Source organism: Solanum tuberosum, unplaced genomic scaffold (genome assembly GCF_000226075.1).
Source record: "Solanum tuberosum cultivar DM 1-3 516 R44 unplaced genomic scaffold, SolTub_3.0 scf00429, whole genome shotgun sequence".
Lineage (NCBI taxonomy): Eukaryota > Viridiplantae > Streptophyta > Magnoliopsida > Solanales > Solanaceae > Solanum > Solanum tuberosum.
Window position 1 is genome coordinate 470,468 of NW_006239358.1, and position 16,895 is coordinate 487,362.

The following is a 16,895-nucleotide window of genomic DNA, read 5'->3' on the forward strand; positions in this document are numbered from 1 at the left end:
TTTTTTTAAAGAAAAGCGATTTTAAAAAACAATAAAAATTGAAGAGAAACGAATTTAAAAAAAAAAAGAAAAAAAATTAACTAAATCGCTGCCAAGGCAGCGATTTGTTTTGTTTTCTTTTAAAAAATAAAATATATCTTCAAATCGCTGCTTTGGTAGCGATTTTGGTAGATTTTTTTTTTTTTTCATTTTTTTAAAAAAATTCCTGTCAACCAGTCAACATCGAATTTTTTTTATTTTATTTTAAAATCGCTGCCCATGCAGCGTTTTTGCGATTTTTTTTTAAAAATAAATTAAAATCGCTGCTATGGCAGCGTTTTTATAAAAATAAATTTTCTTTTTTTTAAATCGCTGCCTTGGCAGCGATTTTCGTTATTTGTTTTTTTTTTTAAAATCGCTACTGTTGCAGCGTTATTATAAATTTCGTCGATTTTTTTTTTCTTTTTAGAAATCGCTGCTAGGACAGCGGTTTTGGTGGGTTTTTTTTTTGTAAATATCTCTGCCAATTATATATTTTTTTAAATCGTATTAAATTTATTTATTTTCACTAACAAACAGCGAAATCTCCTTCCAATTTTCTTTTTTTTTTAATTATTCAAACATTCACATGTCATATTAAAAAAAAACAAATCCAACTCACATGCATACCTAAAAAATATAAAAAGTTCACGTGTTTCATTTAAAATTTTCTTATAAATTGATTGAAGTCTCCCTTTAAACTTCAAGTATAAGTTTAATAAAAACGATGCCTTGTTTTCAAAACGAATTTTTTTAAAGAAAAGCGATTTTAAAAAACAATAAAAATTGATGGGAAACGAATTTAAAAAAAAAAGAAAAAAAATTAACTAAATCGCTGCCAAGGCAGCGATTTGTTTTGATTTCTTTTAAAAAATAAAATATATCTTCAAATCGCTGCTTTGGTAGCGATTTTGGTAGAATTTTATTCTTTTAAAAAAATTCCTGTCAACCAGTCAACATCGATTTTTTTTATTTTTTTTTAAAAATCGCTGCCCATGCAGCGTTTTGGCGATTTTCTTAAAAAAATAAATTAAAATCGCTACTATGGCAGCGTTTTTATAAAAATAAATTTTCTTTTTTTGAAATTTCTGTCAAGTAGTCAACATCTGAGTAAAAATTTTTTTTTTTTTTAAAATCGTTGCCATAGCAGCGATTTTGGTGGATTTTTTTATTTTTTCCAGAAAATCGCTACTCGGATAGCGTTTTTGCGATTTTAAAAAAAAAAAATTGCTGCTATGGCAGCGTTATTATAAAAATAAATTTATTTTATTTTTTTGACGTTAATTTTTTATTAAATAGGAAGATCGCTGCCTGGGCAGCGAAATTCCCCTTTAACTTTTTTCTAAAAAAAAAATATCGCTTCTGACGCAGCGATATCATAAATAAAAATTGTCCTATATATTCATGTTCATTATTTGAATTGGAGTGTACCAAATTACAATATGGGAGAGCCTAGCCATGCTTTCATGCACTTGAATTCTTTTCTATCGGAGCCAACTGATAGGTAAAAAATGTAATGTTTTCTTATTTGTTAAATTTAATTTTTTTTAATATGCAACATATTTATATTATTATATTTTATAGGTGTGACCAAGATGCAGTGAATTATTGTACACAAATTGTGAATAATAATATTATGGGTGATGAACGAGTTGGTGATTTGCATGATGAACCTTTGGAGCATGAATTAACAGACAATGATGAAATGTATGAGGATGATGATGATGATGATGATGTGGATGATGCACCCGTTGAAGATCAAAGTGTTAATCATCATTCTACAGTGATTCCATACTTAGATCACACTGAAGAAAGTGCAGAAGATTTTATCTATACAAGAGATGATGGTTCTATCCGAACGGCACTTTGGAATCCAAACAATCCTAAATATATCCAGTCAGGTTCGATTGTTGCAAACTAAATATTTTATAGTTATTTATTTATTTATTATTGATTAATCTAATTTGTATATGCAACTAGGTATGCTATTTATGAATAAGAAGCAAATGAAATCTGCCGTAAGAGCATATAGTCATGCACTAAAAAAAGAATATCTTTGTGATCAATCCAAGAGTAAAAGTTGGAGAGTTATTTGCAAGCGTCATGAGTTGGGGTGTAATTGGATGATTCGCTTTAGAGAGATTTCAATTGGTATATGGAAGGCAGGAAAAATGATTGAACCGCATACTTGTCTTACAGATAATTATAAGGAGGATCATTTCAATTTGAATAGTAACATGATTGCCACTTCATTGATACCATATATTATGCAAAATCCAGACATAAATATTAAGATGATCCGTGAAATCATCAAAGGAAAGCATCATTATACTCCTAGTTATAGAAAAGCACAAAAAGGTCGAAGAAAAGCATTTCGAATGGTTTATGGTGATTTTGAAAGTTTATTTCAGGCATTACCTCGATACATGGCTGCAGTACAATTATTCAATCCAGACACTATTATTGAGTGGGAGCATCATTCTACAACAATGCAAGGTGAGCAAATCTTTAAATTTCTTTTTTGGGCATTTAAACAAAGCATTGATGGTTTCAAAAGTTGTAGGCCGGTCATTTCCATCGACGACACACATCTTTATGGTTTGTATGATATCAAACTGTTAATTGCGGTTGGGATTGATGCCAATGGAAATATTTTTCCACTTGCATATGCTTTAGTTGCACGTGAGAGTTTTGAGTCTTGGTCGTGGTTTCTCAAGTTATTATGGAAACATGTTGTTTGTGAACGACAAGGAATTGGTCTCATTTCTGACCGTCATCAAGGAATCTTGCAATGTATTCAATCTTATGATTGGTTGAGTCTACCCAACACATATCATAGATTTTGTGTTAGACACTTGAAAGCAAATTTTAATAAAAAATTTGTAAATAGTGAACTCGAGAAATTAATGTGGTTGGCTGCTACAGAACACCAGAAGAAAAAGTTTGTGCAACGGATGCAACAAATTAAAATATTGTCTCCTGCAGCATATGAATGGTTGAATGAATTTCCTTTGGAAAAATGGACAATGTATAAGGATGGTGGTCGTAGATGGGGTGCCATGACGACAAATGTGTCGGAGTCATATAATGGTTTATTGAAAAAAGCTCGGGGGCTTCCTGTGACTGCCATGGTTCGAATGACATTCAAAACTCTTGTTGATCGTTTTGTCGAAAGAAACAACCTTGCAATCGCATTACTTCAAAGTAATATGCCGTGGCCTCTTGCAATAGATAAAAAATTTAATGATTATTACCAAAAAGCTCAAGGGCACACAGACATTATGACTTACAACACTGGTGATGGAGTGTTTGAAATTCTTACTTTTGCTCATGATGGTAAAGGTGAAAATGTCCACAAGGTTACTGCAAATGGTAAGAAATGTTCTTGTGGAAAATGGAGAAATTATCATATGCCTTGCTCGCATGCCATTAAATTTTGTGGTACTTCGCGGTAATTGAGCCAAAGTCATATGTAAGTAAATTCTACAGTACAAAATATTACAAACAAACATACACTGAGTACATTTACCCCAGTGGGTGATGAAATGTATTGGCCGCCAACTCCTTTTAATTAATTGCAATACTGAATATTTGCGGACATGTGGTATGCAAGTAAGAAGCCGACTTAAGAATGATATGGATATAGCTCCAGCTCGCATGGCCAGAAAATGCAGTGTTTGTAAGGAAACAGGTCACACAAAGGCACGATGTCCTACTCGATTTTAAATATATTGTCTATGTTTTTAAGATGAATGTAATTTTTTTGTTTTGTTATTAATATTATAATATATCGTTTTTAAATACTTGTTGACATGAATTTAATATTTTGTAAGTACACTACATTTATATTATAATTATATAGTTGAATTGACCTAGCATAAAAAGTGTTGATTTGACCTAACATAAAAAGTATTGATTTAACATAACTTAAAGGAAAAGAAACATCTTGCAAATATTGAAAATAAAGAGAAGAATCTCACTGCAATAACAATAAATTTCAAACTCTTTGTTTAAATTTACACGAAACAACAAATTTCAACACACATAAAAATCTGATTTACTACATAAAAATTATTCTTCTGAGTTTTCCGAATCTTCTACATCTTCATTTTCGTCTTCACTTTCAGAATCTCTCTCATTTTGATAGTGACTACCTGTTCCACATCTAGTTGATTTGTGTAGCCTAGATGTTCTTCGAGGTGAATTTTCTCTATCAAAAATTGAATGTTGTGAAGCTTCAGCATTAAACAATGGATCATGGGACACGATTTCCTGTAATACAATACAATATAATATAATAAAATAAATATGCACAAAAAATTAAGAAAAAATTATAAAATTTCTATGAAAATTATCATACTTACATTTGAAAAATTCAACCTCCCACCAAATGGAGAATTATGTATAGGAAATTCACGCATACCATGTTGAATACCATATTGAGATCCGCTGAATTGCGCAAAACCAGATATCGAAACATGTGGAGTTACAAAACCAACTGTTTCTTGGCTTGAAAAATTAGCATTAGTTTTAGAGGGCCCTGCAGAAAAATCAAACGTGGGATAATAAGGCTCGGGAGTAGCCACCAAATGTGTGTTATTATCAACCAAATTATCTCCATCAATCAAATGATGCTCCGCACGATTTCGACCACGACCTTCACCTGCGCTCCTTCTACCACGACGTGCACTATCTCTAGGTGTTGTTTGTCGCGATCGGCGAGATACTTGTACTGGTGGTGGTTCATCGTATTGAGTGGGAGGATTGTAATCAGGAGCAAAGCTCAATCGCATTCCTTGGAAGGCCGCATTCATTGACTCCATTGAAATACGAGCGACTTCCTCCGCATATTGTCTCATTTCATTAGATTAATTTTCATCATTTTCAATCATTCGAGCTCGACGATACTGCATTTCATGACCCCTAGCCTATAATGAATAAAACAATATTAATAACAAAAAAATTGTTAAAAATCGATATAATAATTTAAAATTTACATAATATACATACTAATGCCTCATGTCTTCCTGCCATGTGTTGATACCCTTTCTGTACAACATGTTGTGAATTTCCAATTAACATGCGGGAATGCCTCATGTACCAACGAAAGTAATCTGCTTGATCACTTACAAATGGAGGTCGAAATATATGACTTTGACGTTGTTCCCATAAATATTGTGTGTAGTTAAACGCATTTATATCCACTTGTTTTATTTTGTATCGTTTATCACGCTTAAAATGATGTTCGGAAAATTGGGTACACGGTCCAGGAATATGTTGTAAATAACCAAACTGTCTCACAACACGATCAATCATGTGCCACTCACGATAAATTCCATAAATAAGTGGCACATGTGCCATCCAGACAGATTGTCCTGTCCGACACCACTCAGTCAATCCATTAATAACATTCTTCTGAATAAGGTTGCCAAATAAACTATAAAAAAATGTAAGTAAGATAATTATTAAATTTTTTGACAAAAAATAAAAACAAATATGTACACTAACTAAAACAATCTTAGAATTTTTTTTTTTGTACTATTATGTCATATAATATCTTATTTTGAGGACCTGCCAAAAATCTATGTATATGTCATTATATTTACATGATTTTCTTGGATAGTGAGATATAGGTGTGAATAGTTAAAAATTTAAATAAAATGGGATACAAATATGAATAGTTAAAAATACTAACAATATTTAAATACCTGATCATCAGTTAGATTATCTAGTACATCCCTAATCACACCGATTACGGTTCGTGCCTCATTTTGATGATTTCTACGTCGCGTCCATTTACGTGCAAGCGCAGTTAAAACCTCAGGTTGATTGGTCCTTAGAGATTTCGGTAATGGTTGCAGGGGAATAATACGTTCCCATGCCCAAATCTAAATAAAATTTAACATTTCTTAGAATACAATTAAATTTAAAAGTGCATATTACTAGTATATAAAAAATAATTTAAAAAATGTATACCTGCACTAAAGAGAGAAATCCACAAACTTCATTTGATTGTTTCATTGATGCACGACATAAACAATTATACAAATATGATAATGCGGCTGCTCCCCATGCTTGTGTTGACATTACATTTAAATTTTTCATGTCAATCAAAAGGTCTAAATTAAGTTTATTATTAGATTTATCTGGAAATATTGATCCACCACATAACCATAATAAATATAATCTAAACCTTTGTTGCACCTCATGCTCAGTTGAATGATCAGTAATATCATCTAAACCTTCAATATGCTCAATTAATTTATATGTTAACAATCTACTAACACCAGAAAAACAATCATTATCGGGTGACCATCCCGTTAATTCAAACATCATTTCTTGTCTACCCAAAACTCCTAAAATATCAGCGCCATTTAAAATTATAGGACTACCATCTATTACCATTCCGAACAAAATTTCTACATCTTGTAAAGTTATGGTAGCCTCGCCAGTTCGCATGTGAAAGGTATGCGTTTCTGGACGCCACCTTTCAATTAAAGCAGAAATTAATCCGGAGTCATACGGCACACATCCTACATCAAGAATTCCTTTAAATCTACAATTTTTAAAATACTGATGAATGCGAGGATGTAAAGGATGATATTTTATATGTTGCCAAAATTCAACATCACCGCGACGCGTATATAAGCAAGAATTCTCTTCCCTTAAGCTACTGTTCCAAATTCCTTCGGAACGATGATGAACTTGAATTTTTAATACATCATATTCTACTGGACCAGGATGTCCGTACATATTTGACGGATGCATATCTATATACAAAATAGAAAAATAAGTGTTAATGTTAATATAATTAGTTAAAGATGAATATATTCACAATACCATATAAAAGTTAAAAATTAATTAATTAAAAATAAAATAAATCCAAACTTACCTTATAGAGGAAAGACTTTTGAAAAAGTTTGAAAGGAGACTTGAAAAATTATACTTGAAGTTTAAAGGGAGACTTCAATCAATTTATAAGAAAATTTTAAATGAAACACGTGAACTTTTTATATTTTTTAGGTATGCATGTGAGTTGGATTTGTTTTTTTTTAATATGACATGTGAATGTTTGAACAATTAAAAAAAAAAGAAATTTGGAAGGAGATTTCGCTGTTTGTTAGTGAAAATAAATAAATTTAATACGATTTAAAAAAAATATAATAATTGGCAGAGATATTTAACAAAAAAAAAACCCACCAAAACCGCTGTCCTAGCAGCGATTTCTAAAAAGAAAAAAAAAATTCGACGAAATTTATAATAACGGTGCAACAGTAGCGATTTTTTAAAAAAAAAACAAATACCGAAAATCGCTGCCAAGGCAGCGATTTAAAAAAAAGAAAATTTATTTTTATAAAAACGCTGCCATAGTTGTTTAAAATCGCTGACAGGCAGCCTGATTCCACCCAAAATTTTGGACTCGACGTAGAATTCATCAAAATAAAGCACAAAATGTAATCGGTGTCGAATTAGGCTGCCTTTTCAGCGATTTTTTGTTAACAAAATTATTTTTTAATAAAAACGATGCCCTGTTTTCAAAACGATTTTTACAGGAAATCGTGTCCCATGATCCATTGTTTAATGCTGAAGCTTCACAACAGGGCATCGTTTTTATTAAAAAATAATTTTGTTAACAAAAAATCGCTGAAAAGGCAGCCTAATTCGACACCGATTACATTTTGTGCTTTATTTTGATGAATTCTACGTCGAGTCCAAAATTTTGGGTGGAATCAGGCTGCCTGTCAGCGATTTTAAACAAAAATTGTTTTTTCATAAAACTTTAAAAAAATAATTAAGAAAAGATTTTAAAAAAGAAAATTTTTTTTTTAAGGAAAACGCTGCCAAGGCAGCGATTTTCCAAAAAAAGCTGCCAAATTTTCTTTCTAGGAAAACGCTGCCATAGCAGCGATATTTAACGGAGGAAAAAAATTGGACATAAATCGCTGCTAGGGCAGCGATTTTTACTTTTTATTTTTAACAGAGCCAAACGGCGTTAATATGTGTCAGAGGGAAATCGCTCCCGGTGGAGCGATTTTGCCCTTTTGGTTTAAAAAAAATATGATGTACCCTTTTGGAATTTTTGGCAATTTTTTTTGCCCTTTTGGCTCCGGACTCATCTTTTATCTATCTTGTTTTAGTTTTCTTTCTAAGATTTTGTAACTGATTTGGATAAATAAAAGTTAATTTTGGACCTATGATTTTAAATTTTTAATGATTTTCAGTAAAAAGAATCTAACCGATCAAATTTATGTCTTAGATCCACCTTTTTGTAATAGTGCACCAATTATCTATAAATCCTGAATACACCTCTGACAATAACAACATATATATTAAGACATAAAATATTATCATAATTAGCAAAAAAAAGAAAAATTCTAACTCAAAAAATAAACTTAGAACTTAGAAAACCCAAAAAAAACTTGCACCAAACCCTAGCAAATAAAAAGAACAACCAATATCAAGTGTTTTTTTTTGTTTTTTGTTTATGGAGAAGAGCCTAAAATGTTCAACTATTTGAATTAGTATAAAATTACCCTACATTCACCTTTCGGTTTTGGGCCCCCAAATACCCTTCGCATCAACTTTTTGGCTAAAAAATACTCTTATTTCTAACGGCCCACACTCATAAGGTGGATGAAGGACAATATTGTACCAAATCCCTAGTCTTAGGACATTTTAGACCCTTCTCCTATAAAACAATTTGAAATTACTTAATATATGCATGAGCTCATATGATATACCTGATTTTGAGTTCCATAGTAATTAAAAATAAAAAAAGTGTTAGTCTTCTACTCTCTAAACTCACCTCCCCCCACCTTTCACTTCCTCTATCTTTCACTTGTTTTCCTTGTTGGACCTTGTCCACCATTTTTAAATTTTATTTTTTTCAACTTATGAAAAACCATGGGAGAAAAAAGTTGAAAAATAACAATGACATTCATATAGAAATAATTAGTTCAATAGAGAATGATTTAATTAAGCAACTATATGTATATTACATTTTTCTTTTGTGTGTATCCAAAATTTAAAATAAAAGAATGAAAATAATTTTTTTCCTATCTCCACCCCACCATGATAATAATACAAATTAAAAGAACATGAACATGTAAGTTCATTTTAAATTTGAGTCTCTCATATCCTAATTAAGAATAAGGATTAAAAAAAAGAATAAAAAGAGGAAATGAACAAGACAATTGGATAATTGATAGATAGAATACAATCACAGAGATCGAGTATGAATTTTAGTTGGATCCTAGTTATGAATTGAGTTATAATAAATTGAGATTAATTTAAAATAGATTAATAGGAAGATATAATGAAATTAATAATTTTTTAGAGATTATTTTCAAGAGTATTGGGTAAAACTATGAATCTTATGTGGCTTTTATTATTTATTTGAGAAGGGTTTAAATTTGGACCCATCAAATTAGGAAACGTAATAGATAAATATTTAATGATTTTACTTAGGAAAGTTGTTAAAAATAAGGGCAAATATGAGCTGAAGGGTTAATGTCGAGGGCCTTTTTTAGTCAAAAAATTCACGTCAAAATTATTTGAGTCCCAAAAGACGAATGAAGAAGAATTTTCTAATATACAAAAAATAAAAATAAATTATCTAACAAAAAATTGGCCTTTTCATGTTTTATCATAAAACTGGGTATTCACGCTTTGTTCCGGAAGAATGAACCTTTAATATTATACCATCTAGCACTTCATTAAAATTATTGTACATAAATTAAAGGCCTTTTCATAATCAAATTTAGGATATGCAAAAATAAAATTATTTGGGACTTGGGAGTAGTTCATAATTGGGCAGTTGAGTTTGCACCTTGAGGTTGGCATGCACATGATTCACAATCAGTATTTTCAAAGACGTTTTCGGAATGAATCTTCAAATTGAAAGCGTAGATTCATAGGACATACATATGCCTAGAATTTGAGGCGTAAAAAAGTACGCATTAGATATTAATTTTGAATTTTATTGTTTGAAAAGTATTTTTTCTTGAATAATATTTTTCTTATTATTAGTGTAATGATATTTATACTTTATATTATCATATCTTTTAGGTTGTAGTGTTTTTTTTAAAAATAAATAAAATAACTCTCATAGAAAATAACCATAAATAATTTTTTTTTAAATAATCATGCCTGAAACTGAAAGATTACATAGTACTATATTTCCGAGACAACTTCATGCATTTTTAATCATTACTTGTACACTTTTTTATCATTTCCTTCTTTGAGATATATAAACAGCAAAAATTAGTTGAAGATAGTAATGTAGTCACTATACGTGGAAATGAATGGTGATTTTATTTTAAAGATTATCTTGAATTAAGTAGCTAGAAAAGTGTTGAAGTCTCTTTCGGTAAGGTTGGTAGAGACCGAGGAAATTAATTGTCAAATAAGGGATAAAAAAATGAACTCCACATTACAATAACGGAAAGAGATCTAACATTGTCAATCAATTCATCCCTAAATTCTAAATCACATGTAAAATTCTATCCTTAAACCCTAAATTACAAATTTATTAGGAGTTTTTAACCTAAAAAAAATCATACGCGCACAAACATAAAAATAGCAATCACAATACATTAGTAATAGCATATGTATCAACACATAAATGTCACACTTAGCAAGAAATAAATAATTGTTAGATTTAGCATAAAATAAAAGCCGTAACTCGAAAAATAAAAGAAAATCAATCATAATGGTAATTTAATGCGAGAGTAGTCGAGTACACATTTGGGAGAGATCCTAGAATTAAGATATACTATTTGTTAAGTTTATTTAATAGAGGAAATTAAATAAAAATAAAAGTATAATATATTTTATTGACTTTACAGAAGAATAAAATGAGAACTTGATGAGTCGATTCACCTACACGTCCCTCATTTCTACTTTTTTTAAAGCACAAGAATATTAAATTTGGATCACTTTTTAAAAAAAATTCAAAATACATTCACAATTACATTCAATTTTTGAATAAGGAACTCAGTCAGTTCATACATACCCAAAATTGCCTACTTAAAATTCTATCCTTATAGCCTAAAAAAGATAAATTTATTAGGACTCAAAAACCTATAAAAATCAGTCACATATGCACAAAAAAAAACACAATATGCAATTAATACATATGTAAGAAATAAATATTCTAACTTCTACAAATAAACTTAGAAAAATCTAAAATAGTTGACACAAAACGTAACACATAAATAAAATAACTAAATACAATGTATTTTAACAAGTGTTTTCGAGATTTATCAACAAATGAAAATTCTAAGTGAAAAAATAACTTAGAAACCCTTTAAAAACCTAACCCCCAAATTTTAACTAACACATAAATACTACAATTCTTACAAGAAGAAAAAAACACACATAATCAAAGAGGGATAACACATATATTAACACATAATTGTTAGATTTAACGAGAAATAGAATTTTATTTGGGAAATAAACTTAGAAAATTACCTTAAAGCTAGCAGTTGATAGCAAATCTTAACACTTAAAGAAAACAACTTATATTTAGCAAGAAATGTAAATTTTTTTAGTAGAAAAAATAACTTAGAAACCCTTTAAAAACCTAACCCCCAAATTTTAACTAACACATAAATACTACAATTCTTACAAGAAGAAAAAAACACACATAATCAAAGAGGGATAACACATATATTAACACATAATTGTTAGATTTAACGAGAAATAGAATTTTATTTGGGAAATAAACTTAGAAAATTACCTTAAAGCTAGCAGTTGATAGCAAATCTTAACACTTAAAGAAAACAACTTATATTTAGCAAGAAATGAAATTTTTTAGTGAAAAAATAACATAGAAATCCCTTAAAAAGTTAAACCCCAAACCCTAATCTACACATTAATATTTAAAAATCTTACAAGAGAGTAATAAAACTACACGTAATCGAATAGAAATATTTAAAAAATGACATATTTTACAATATTTAGATGAGTTAAGATAGATGATATTAGCTCGGTGATATTCACTCGCACGTAACTATCTTTTCCTCTCTCATGTTGAGGAACAAGCGAAATGTTTTTTAAAAATAGGTTAATTTAGTTTAGTGGTTTGAGATTAATTTTTTTTTTATTTTTAAAAAGGGATCAATATTTATGTAGAATAGAAACTGTCACTTGCTTCTAATTAATTAAGCTTAAAAAAAAAGCATCTCATAGAAAAAAATAAGCCGAATCATTGGAAAATAACCTTAATATAACATTGACGGGAGGAATTTTAGTCAGTAGAACAACAAAAAGAAAGATGAAATAACAACGATACAAAAACTAATGCCTTTTTGGGCAATAACCCTTGAATTTATTCGGTACAACAACAAAAGGAAATATCAAATGACATCACTAATAATGCTGCATAATCTGTTTTTCATAAATAAATATATGGTTTAGAGGGTTTACTACATAACCTCCACCAGCGTGTTCGACAAATTCAGCTGCATTTAGAAGATCACCCTGACAAAGACAAACTATCTCCACTTCATCTTTCTTCTTAAACGAATATAACAGTCCTTCAGTCTTCTTTTCATTTTGTCCTTCACCTCTTGTGAAAACAACAGTCATATGGTTGAGTATGAAGTTTTTGATCTTCCCTTTAGTAATATAATTCCCTGAATACACAAGTGATTTATGTTCAACGAAAGATGATTTCACATTGAGAATTAAAGGAAAAAAATTATTTCCTACTTTAATTTTGATACAAATTCAAATTGACTTGCTATATATAATCAATTCGTAAAATTTTGATACCTTGAGTAGGTGGTTGTTGCATTTGAACCTCAACTACACTTGAAGCAAAACTTCCTTGCGATCCACCTAAAAATATCAAAGAATATTTTCCATTAGCTATTCACAAAAAAACGATTCGTTTTTTTCGAGTGAACATCAAAATTACCTTTTAATGAAAGCCCTAAATTCAGTTCCACATTTTCATTCTCTACATTTTAAGTTCCTATGTTTGCTTTAGCTTTCTCCATGTTAGGAAAATCTAAAAACCGAAAAAGCTATTGAATTTCAAACTAAAAAATTATAAACTGGAAAAAGAAAAACTCAATGAAAGTTTCAGTGTAGAGAAATCATTAGGCCATTTGGGAGCTTATAAAGGAGAAATTTTTTAGGTGGGAAGGTAGAAAAAACATGAAAAGGTATTTCATTTCCATGGATTTAGTAAATTGACAAAATAGCCCTTGAAAAGTGACACATGATTGTTCTAAGAATAGCCTGACCACCTGATTTAACAAAGACTTTGGAAATTGAACCCAACAAGTAACTGTTTAATAGTGACACATGTCATTTATAAATTCATAACTTTTCTTTGACCACTTTAAAAAGAGGAAAAAGGTTAAATGTGTTTTTCTACTATATTTTATTGGTCAAGTAATATATTAAATGTTATATTATCCGATGATTTTTACTTTCAACATTACTGAATTTTATGGGGTAAACAATACAAATTTTATTTGTTTAGGGTCTAATACGTGCATTTTCATGATTTTTCAAAATTAGCATCGTGTCAGATTTCGATCATCAGATGCATGTATATCTAGTTACATGTATTTCAAATACATAAAGTTTAAAATTAGGTGTAATTTTTTTTCATATAGACGGAATCCAAATGTATTCACATATTACCATCAATTACTGTTTCGATCTACCATATATAGTTGATTACATAATATTAGTATAAGATTTTCTTTAATTATTTACCATGTATAGTACTTACCATGTTTATTATTTCATGTATAGTTTTCGTCTAACCTTATAAGGAGATTTCCTTCATTCTAGAGGAATAGAAATCAAAGTTCTTCTCTTATTCATATCTATATTTTAAAGTATATCTGGTAGCAAAAAATTATGTATCTGAATATATCTGATTTGAAATTTAGTGTAAAATTATTACTTAGTGAGACAATATGTAATTGTTTTAATATAGAGAAAATAATTAGTTAATATGAGAGGAATATTTGTGTAATTATGTAGTTTTTCCAACTTAATATTTCTCTAGTCCATGTTAAGTGGACATTTTAAGAAAAGTATTTTAGTACATAACCAAAATGCTACTGTTCACTATTGCTCTTATGATAAATTTCAAACTATTCCCCGATAGAATATAAAGTAGTTAAGATCGTCACTAAAAGAAGGATGAACTAAATATAAAAAAAAGTCTCAACAATTCTCTTAAACTTTGAATAATTCACTTATTATAAAAAAAAATTAAATCTCAATGATTCACTTAATATAAACTTGAGGAAAAATAAATATGTTTCCTTTAACAATTTCCTATAAATTGGCAACAATGGTTTTGGGTTAATAAAGTAGGATTAGTTGACGATTTTAAGGATTTCCGAGTTTGGGTATAAATTGCTTGCTAATTAAATTTGAACAATAATGTGTTAAAGTTAATCTATTTACATCTTAGGGTTTGGGGATAACTGATTGAAAATTCTCACTTAAATTTTCAAGTTAAGTATATACAATCCAACTTGAATTCTTGGTATCAAATTTAGAGTTTAAGAGGCGGAAAAAGGGTCGTGTATGTATCAAAAATTAAGTGAGATGACTTGTCTACTGTTAGAACTGAGGAAATGGAGAAGAAATTGTGGACAATGGGGTTGGGAAAATAGTGGGGACACTAATTATTAGTAGGAAAAACTAGTTGCATTAGGGAATTAAGTAGCTAGATAGGTGTTGGAATCTCGTTGGGTAAGGTTGGTAGAGACAGAGGAAATCGATGGTGCAGTAAAGCGATTTGATTGATATAGTGGAGTAAAGCAATTTAAGGGAAAGTGAAAGCCAAAAAAGATGCTTATAGGGAGTGTTGGTGAGAAGTGACGAGAAAGATAAAGATCAAATAAGAAATTGTATAAGACAAGGAATAAGGAAGTGAAGTGAGCAGTTAAATGACTAAAACAACATCTTTTGAACAATTGTATAGTAAACTTCAGCATAGAGGCGATGATAAGAAATTATATAGGATCGTCAAGCAAAAGAGTAGAGAGTCTAAGACCTGGACCAAGTGAAGTTCATTGATAACAATAAAAACAAAGTATTGATGAAAATGACACACATTAGATGTACAATTATAAATGCAATAAAAAAGTGAACATCAGATTTAAAACGAATACCAACGTACCATTAATATCATGTTTTAAATGCAACAAAAAAGTGATAAATGACATCTTTCGTTCACCATCAACTACTAAAATCAACAACCAATATCATGTTTTAAATGCCAAAGAGAGAATGTTCTGCTAAGAGTGACACCCATTCTCTAATATACAAAGAAAAAATAGGTTACAAAAAAATTGGTCTTTCCATGTTTGATTCTAAATTTTGGCATCTACGTTTTGTTCAGGAAGAATGAGCCTTTAATATATACCATCTGACACTTTATTAAAATCTTTGTATATAAATTATTAAAGACTTTATAAATAAAACACTTATAATAAAATGATTTTGCAATAAAAATTAAAATTGAGTGACTTTCTATGAAAAACTTCTTAGTTGAGAGTGACCATTGAGTACTAACACATATCCTTTAGAAAAGCATTGTTATAGGGAAGAAAATGAAGTTGCAGATGCTCTTGCTAAGTACGCTATTACTATACCAGAGCCGATCATTTACTTTTAGGAGTCTAAACTTCCGGCCGAGGCTAGGGGTCCTTTAAGAATGAATAAACTTCAATTGCCTTCCTTCGGGAGAAGACCAAAAAAAGGCCTCTTACTGGCACTACGACCCTCCATAATTCATTTCATCGCTTGTTTCTTCTGTGTTATACATTCTAGGTGTTTTATTTGGATGCATCACACGTGAGGTTAATGACTTAAGATCCTTTTCTGATCATAAACTCTATTAGGATATTTTTTATATTCTAGGATGTAAAAGGAGGTAAGGTTCGATGTCCCCCTCTGTTGAGAATGTCTCAAGATATTGCAGAATAGGATATTACAGAATAAATCAGTTAGCTACTTTTAGAAATTTTAAATTATTTTATTAGAGTCCCATGTGACTTAAATTTAGGAGTTAGTTCTTTTATTTGTTATTTAAATTTAACTGATAAGTTAGTAGCATATTTTTTCTATTTTTTAATTAGGAATTATATCTATAAATGTATGTCTCTGAATTATTAATAAAATAATTTCCTTTGATAATACTGCAGTATTTTTCTCTCAAAGTCTTTTCTGTTATTTCTTAATTTCTTTATTAAAAAAATCAACAATTAGTATCTAGAGCCTTCTTCTTGAGGGACCTGTGAGTAGAAAAATGGATTCCGAAAATAGTTTTTCACGAATGGCTCCTCCTATTTTTGATGGTGAGAATTATCAACTATGGGATGTGATAATGGAAACTTACTTGGAGGCTCTTGATCTTTGGGAAGCCGTGGAAGAGGATTATGAAACTAATTCGCTGCCAAATAATCCCGCCGTGGCCTAGATCAAGAGTCACAAGGAAAATAAAATCATTAAGTCGAAGGCAAAAGCAACTTTGTTTGCTGCTGTTTCGACAACTGTTTTCACGAAAATCATGACTCTCACATAACCAAAAGATATTAGAAATTATCTGAAGAAAGAATATGCTGGAGATGAAAGAATACGAGGAATGAAAGTATTAAATTTAATGAGGGAATTTGAATTGCAGAGAATGAAAGAGTAAAAAACAGTCAAGGAATATTCTAACAGATTGCTTGGTATTGTCAACAATGTAAGATTACTAGGAACTGAATTTAAAGATACAAGAATTGTTGAAAAAGTTCTTGTTACAATGCCCGAAAGATATGAAACATGCATAACTACCTTGGAAACACACAAGATCTGTCCAAAATTACCTTGGCAGAATTGTTAAATTCTTT

The 16,895-nt window shown here is 29.9% G+C and overlaps 2 protein-coding genes across 2 annotated transcripts; one reads left to right on the forward strand and one right to left on the reverse strand.

Annotated features, from left to right (window-relative positions):
* The first annotated feature begins 1,654 nt into the window (after nt 1-1,654).
* On the forward strand, nt 1,655-3,473 carry LOC107058097 (uncharacterized). The gene is made up of 2 exons (XM_015303421.1): nt 1,655-1,919; nt 1,999-3,473. The coding sequence occupies exons 1-2, from the start codon at nt 1,655-1,657 to the stop codon at nt 3,471-3,473; spliced, it is 1,740 nt and encodes a 579-aa protein (XP_015158907.1).
* A 616-nt stretch (nt 3,474-4,089) lies between these two features.
* Nucleotides 4,090-5,225, reverse strand: LOC107058098 (uncharacterized). The gene is made up of 3 exons (XM_015303422.1): nt 5,029-5,225; nt 4,383-4,946; nt 4,090-4,290 (listed from the first exon to the last, which is right to left on the reverse strand). The coding sequence occupies exons 2-3, from the start codon at nt 4,875-4,877 to the stop codon at nt 4,090-4,092; spliced, it is 696 nt and encodes a 231-aa protein (XP_015158908.1). The 5' UTR covers nt 4,878-4,946; nt 5,029-5,225.
* Nucleotides 5,226-16,895: the final 11,670 nt, after the last annotated feature.